General features: G+C 42.0%; 1 gene segment (V, D, J or C); it reads right to left on the reverse strand.

Annotated features, from left to right (window-relative positions):
• LOC110315393 lies at positions 1 to 1,094 on the reverse strand. The segment is given in 2 exon segments: positions 1 to 871; positions 962 to 1,094. Coding segments are annotated over 2 exon segments (492 nt in total).
• Between the last annotated feature and the right edge of the window lie 5,915 nt (positions 1,095 to 7,009).

The following is a 7,009-nucleotide window of genomic DNA, read 5'->3' on the forward strand; positions in this document are numbered from 1 at the left end:
TTAATGATTGCTAGAACTTACATAACTATGACAGATTCCAAAACGTTTGTGGTACTGATGAAATCCTATATTGACTAACAAGGCATGAAATTACTTCCCAGATGGCAATACTTAAATATTATGACCAATTCTGATCAGTTACATTTAGCAGCAAAAGAAGAATTTACAGAGAAATTAGCATGAAAGATTGAGAAGAGAAGGAAAATTCCGGGACAGAAGCTGAAGAGTCCGCCTTTCACGTCCTGTGTAGACGACACTTAAAGGGACAAAATGAAAGCCCAGCTTCCTCATCAGCTGCTTAGTCTAGTCACTGCCCAAGCAATGTTCACTCAGGCAATAACACTCAGGATAACGTCACAGTCTCCTCAACTCCACAGAACTACAACTGAGCATTGGGTACAGTGCATGTTTTAGCTGGAAATGTGTTACAGAAAGACAGCTGAGACTGTGAACCTTTCCTTCTTTCCTTTCCAAGTCCAAAGAGATGCCACAGAGACCACAAGGAGAGATCTTGAGTGTGAGCACCCACGGCCATGGGTGTTTGTGTTCAGCTCCCCCTGCAGCCCCACACACTGTGTGCTCAGAGCACAGAAGTACACAGCCGAGTCGCTCCAGTGCACAGGGGCTTTCTGCAGGTGGAAGGAAGAGTCACTCTTGCTGAACTCAGCCTTGAAGCCATTCACTCCTTGAACCACTGGGTCTCCTGAATAGTACTTGAGGAGCAGCTGCAGCCCCTGCCGCGGGTACTGGACATACCAGAACAGATAAGGTGTCACAGAGGAGGAATAATTGCATCTCAGCTGCAGAGAGGCTCCTTCAGAGACAGTGACACGAGCATCAGGCTGAGTCACTGACTGAGCTTGGGCATCTCCTGGAAAGGAATATTAGGTCAGTAACTGCAGTGCAGACTTCACGGAGGGCAGTCAGAATCCAGGGAAGACCACAAGGAAGCTGTACTCACTCAGGAGAAAGTGTATCCCCAGCACTGGGAGGAGCTCCAGGAGCATGGTTGAGCCAAGGGAAGGCTGCAGCTCTGTTGTGGAGGAACTCTGGGACAGGACAGTCAGGAAAGCAGGATCTTGAAAGCAGGTGTGGGGAAGGGTCCGCTGGAGAAGTCTCCCGCTCACATAAAAACTGACGCTGCATACAGGAGCCTGGAAGGTTTTGAATATCTGATTCTTGTCACTTGCCTTTGCTAAATACTCAGCCAGCTGCAGGAAGGATGAGTTGTGAGCAGGTGGAGATCTTCAAAGGAAGAAGGAACACTAGTGAGTGCAGCAGCGCCCTCTGGAAGTCACATGAGGAACCAAATGTCTTGAGGGTCCACAGCCTGCCTCCTGCTGTGTTCCCATTTCAGAGACGTGGAAAAGTTGGACAAAGCAGATTGTAGAGCTGCCATTACATCTTGGGACAAATAAGACACAAAAGGTTAGGATTTTAGTAGTGATGGTTTGTGTGTCCAGAAGAAAAAATGTCAACTTGTTTTGGTTTTTCTCAACTTGACACAAGCAAGAATCATCTGGAAAAAGGGAACCTTAACTGATAATAAAAATAAAACAAAAAAAAAACCATATCAATTGGCGTNTAGGAAAATGTATGGAGCATTTTCTTGTGATCAATGTGAGAATGCCAAGCCAACCGTGGCAGTGTGACTCCTGGTCTGGTAGTTCTGTGTTGCTTAAAAATATGAAGTCTCCTGAAACACGAGGGCCAAGTCAGCAGCGTCCCTCCACAGTTCTGTTTCAGATCCCGACTCTGGGTTCTTCCTTGACTTCCTGCCTTGGCTTCCCTTGATGATGGCCTGTAACCTGTGAGCCAAATAAAATCTTTGCTCTACAAGTTGGTTTTGGTTAGATTTTATTACAGCCATAGAAAGAAAACTCGGACAGTATGTAAAAAACAGTGCTGTCTACAGACCGTCTTCCAGCAAGGATGGAAGCTTTGGTCTCGTGAACAGGCTGTGAAAGTTCCAGGCAGGAGGCAGTGAGTGTTTCAGCTCAGATACAGAAACAGAATGGGCAGAGGCTTAACAGGCTTGGAAGGAAAAACTTTGTTTTCACTTCGTGGATATTTACTCTCAGAATTTAGGTTTTTCAACTTGTTAGAGATCTGTATTGTAAATGTTCTATGGAAATACCATTCAGATACTATACAATTCAGCCATCCAAAGGGTGTTTGGAGATTATTGCTTTACTCAAAGAACTATCTCAGCATCATCTAATAGATTTTATCAAAGTTCCTCACCACAAGAATGAACTCCACACCTAGGAATACTCACCCATCTCCTTCCATGAAATCCTGCTACTGATAGAGTTTTCTATACTAGCAATTACATAGAAATTGACATTTGTTCCATGGGGTCTCTTGTGCTTTTGTGTATTTCAAACTCCATTTTGTAGCAGGAGTCAGTATCTCATTCCTTTCCATTGCTGTATGGCATTGCATTCCATGGATCGGCTACATTTTCCATTCATCAGTTGATAGCCACTGCTTTGTTCCTCTTTGGGATGATATGAATATGCAGATATGAGCACTCATCCACACATCTTCATTTGTCTTTAGTATATTACTAGGAAATGAATTGGCATTTCCCAAAGCAGCTTCAATATTTTCTTTCCCATGAGCAGCACTTGCGGATTTCATGTTCCCCAAACCTTAGACAAAACCTGTGCTACTATCTCTTCTTATATCACCTGATTTAGTGGCAGTGATGTGGCACTTTGTTATATTTTTTTCTTTTCTAAAAGCACAGTGTTGAACATTCTTTCCTGTGCTCATTGAGCATTTCCATACCATCCACGGAGGCTGTCTACCCATAGGTTTGCTCACTTTTAACCTAGCCTGTTTCACGGTTTACCACTGAAGTATGGAGGTGATTATATATGCATTATGGTTGGAAAGGTGTTATCAGATAAAAGATATGCAAATAATTTTCCCATTGTGATGCCATTTTCATACCATTGATGATCTCCTTTGAATCATAAAGATAATTTTTCTATCTTCATCTTCCCTTCCCTTCTGAGTATAATGCCTAAGAAGGATTGCTCAAACCATTTCACATGAACATACACTTCAATGTTTATTCACATATATTTTATAGCTTTGTTACTACTTTTCCAATCTAGGATCCATTTAGACTTAGGTTTTATGTATTGCATAAAAAGAGAGGTGTCTTAATACTTTCACATGGAACTATCAAAATGTGTCTCTGTTTTTTATGCAGTGTATGCAATACCTTGTACTACTTACTCAAAAGACACACTTTGCACTATTGCTCATGAACTTAAAACACTTCAGGGTAGATCAGATCCTATACTCTCACACCTGGCTATAACTAGGAACACATTTGAGTAGAAACTGCTCATACCAGACTTGATGGGGCTCTGGCCAAGGTCATTTGTATTCAGGCTGTAAGCGTGAGTCACTGCCATCTTACAGAAATATCAGTGTAGGAAGGGGATATAGTAAATCTACACTGGCATCCCTTGAAGTGAACATTTATTGTACCTGAATTCTTGCTTCTCAGGTAGTGTGAAGTTTCAACCAAGTTCCAGGATGAGGAGACCCTCCTCTTCTTCATGGCCCCACCGTTTTACTGGATTTCTATCCTACTTCAGTTTTATCCTGTATACATCCCTTGGTTATAGTATCTATTTTTCTACTATGACAACACTAGTACGTGTGTGTGTGTGTGTGTGTGTGAGACTTAGAAAGCATAAGCAGTTTTTAAAGAGTAATAAATAATAATTTTAACTTAATTTTGTATATAATAACCAATTATTATAAAAAATAAATTTAATTTTTAAAGGAAAAATTAACTTGTAATAATACTTTATTCGGGGCTGGAGAGATATTCCAATTCATAAAGTACTTTTTTTGTACAAACATGAGGTTCTGAGTTCAGTCTCCAGAACATATGTAAAGCAAAACCTACAAAAACCTACAAGTACAGGTTAAAAGATTCACTTGTAATTCTGGTACTGGGTATATAGAGACAGGTGGATCCCTGGTCTTGCTGGCCTGTCAGTCTAGCTTAGTCAATGGATCTCAGGCAACTGAGAGACCATGACTCACAAAATAAAGGTGGGCCCTGGTTTCACATCAGGTGTGATATTCCAGTCTGATCAGGTCATCTGACTTTTTCCTTTCCACAACACCTCCAATCTCTAGGCCTATCCTAGACCACTCATTCTATGTCAGGGTCCAGTCTGACATAGTCCGGATTGCACAGTGCATGGCTGTGCACTAAAGTAGCCTGGTGAGTCACAGGAACCCGATAGCCCATGCTATCTCCAATCTCCAGGCTTTGTTTTGGTTATGCACCCTGCGTGCTAGCTTAGCCTGTTGACTTATTAAGTCCTCAGGCCACCCCTGCCATTCTCAGGCTCTCAGGTATGGCTCAGGTAGCATGGCTCAGGTAGCACAGCTTGTATAGCAGACTGAGTGTATCTGTTCATTTGTCATGTTCTCAACCTTTGCAATCGCCTTCACTCCTGCGATCCAAATCCAACAAAGAAAATAGAAAGGACTGCAAAAAAGAAACCCTGAGTGTGAAACTCAAGGTACTGACTCAATATACCTGATCTAAAATCAACAATGGTTGGACAGCAACAATAACCAAACACGGCTTTTACTAGATGGAGGTGGCCTAGACGGTTACATTAGAAGCCAAACCAGCAAAAGAAATACACACCCTCAGGTCTCACCAGAAAAAAAAAACCAGACAATATAAAAGATCAAGCCTATAGTTCTTCCCTTAAATCTACCGGAACTGTAGAAATATTCCCCAAAGAGACCTATCTAGATGAACCACAGGACACAGAACATAAAACAACAGTTCAGCAAGGAATCCAAAGAAGACATGGATCTAATGAGAATACCAAAAAGCATTGGAGAATATGAAGCCCAGAAAAATATAAACATGTGAAAGAAATGCTGAAGACAGTCTAGGATTTGAAACCCAGTAGGAAACAGGAAAAATGCTGAAAAGAGCTCAGGGTGAAATGGAAATGAAGTGGAGAAAACTAAATAATAACACAATTAGAAAAGTTGGGGAAAACCTTAATGTAGGAAGGAACAAGAAGATGAATGACACTACACTAGCAAAGAATATGAAAAATAAATACATGAAAGAAACATGCAGAAACTGTCAGACACTATGAAAAGACTACAACTTTGAAATCATGGGCAAGTACAGTGGCATATGCCTTTAATTCCAGCACTTGGGAGGCAAAGTCAAGTGTATATATATGATTCTGACACTAGCAAGGTCTACAGAATGAGGTCCAGGACATCCAGAGCTACATAGTGAAACCCTGTTTCAAAAAAATAAAAAGTAAGAGGCCATATGGGATTAAATTTTACATTCATCTCAATTTATATATCGTATATATAAATGTATGACATCATACACAAAAACACCCGAAGTTATGCTACTTGACATGGTAACGTTGCCAAAAACTGTGCAATAAAAACCCAGTGCCTCCGGGCGTGGTGGCACACGCCTTTAATCCCAGCACTTGGGAGGCAGAGGCAGGTGGATTTCTGAGTTCGAGGCCAGCCTGGTCTACAGAGTGAGTTCCAGGACAGCCAGGGCTATACAGAGAAACCCTGTCTCAAGAAACCAAAAAAAAAAAAAAAAAAAAAAAAAAAAAAAAAAAAAAAAAAAAAAAAAAAAAAAAAAAAAAAAAAAACCAGTGCCAGGGATGAAAAACTTCATTTTGAGTTGTTGGTTATGGAAGGGAAGGCCAAGAGTCTCACACACACACACACACACACACACACACACACACACACACACACACAGACACCAACCAGTATAGGCTATTTCCTAAATTGCAGCCAAGTCCCTATTGTTAAAAACAGTGGGGAAGGTACTCTGCTGCCAAGGACAAAAGCAATCAGCCTTTCTACCCTACTTCAAAGCCTTTGAGTCACAGCAATGACCTCTGCACACTGAGATAACCCCAAAGATGCGATGCTGTCAGTCATATCTTGGTAGTAACCAACAGCCATCTAATTGTACTTAAAGCCCACTCATTAGGAGGGAAATCTTAGCTGACACTGTAAACCCAGCCAACTTCCTGGAACTTGTAAAGCCATGGAACCCAGAGAGGAACCTACTACTGCCACTTTCCTCAACCAGTATCATGTCCAACTACATTCTCAGAACTTACCCGTATGCCCCCAGGTAGGTGGCAACCCTTACCATTAGAGAAGCTTCTTTTTGCAGAAGGTGAGGGATAGTACAAAGATCCCAAGCAGGTCAAAATTCAGAGACAACTGAACATAGGCTGGCCAACCCCACATTACACAGGTATACAGTAGATCACTTTGGGAGACTGTATGGCGGAGGCCCTTCTGTGGTATAGACATGGCTGAGTGACCATTATTACCAGGCACAGACATGATGGACTTTCTTGATAATTAATCACAAAGACCACTCTGTACTTCTTGTCAGTGTCTGGAATGTCTGTAATAAGCTGATAGTACCCGATAATAAAATTAAGTAGAAAAATTGAGAGTGATCAGGGTCACAATGAACAAGAGAGCTCTACTGCAGCAGAAGAGCCTGGGGGAAACCTTCCTCTAGAGAAACTTCAGTGACATCAAGAACCAATTTATCTGTGCAAAATGCAACACCACACTTCAAGCACCGTCTTGCAGCACAGAGGAAAGGTTACTACTATAGAAGTAGAAGAGTGATGTATATAGCACATCATAAAATCATAAAGATGGGTGGGCAAGGAGAAGCAGGAAGGATATGGCCTCCACCAGGTGCCACGAGGCAGAGCAGTGTGGAACGAGTAAATGATAGAGAGATGGAATGCAGAGAGTATCAGTACAGAGTGTGCACAGTGAAGAGAGGCAGTGCTAGAGACTCGAGGAGCCTGATATGAGTAGCCTGTGATGGCACCTGCACCCATGCTGAAGTCCTGGCTTGTGCTGTCACTGAGGGCCATGTCTGGGTCTCTGTTAATGTCTGTGACCCATGTTATGACCAAAGGCC

Source organism: Mus pahari, unplaced genomic scaffold (genome assembly GCF_900095145.1).
Source record: "Mus pahari unplaced genomic scaffold, PAHARI_EIJ_v1.1 scaffold_6599_1, whole genome shotgun sequence".
Taxonomy (NCBI): domain Eukaryota; kingdom Metazoa; phylum Chordata; class Mammalia; order Rodentia; family Muridae; genus Mus; species Mus pahari.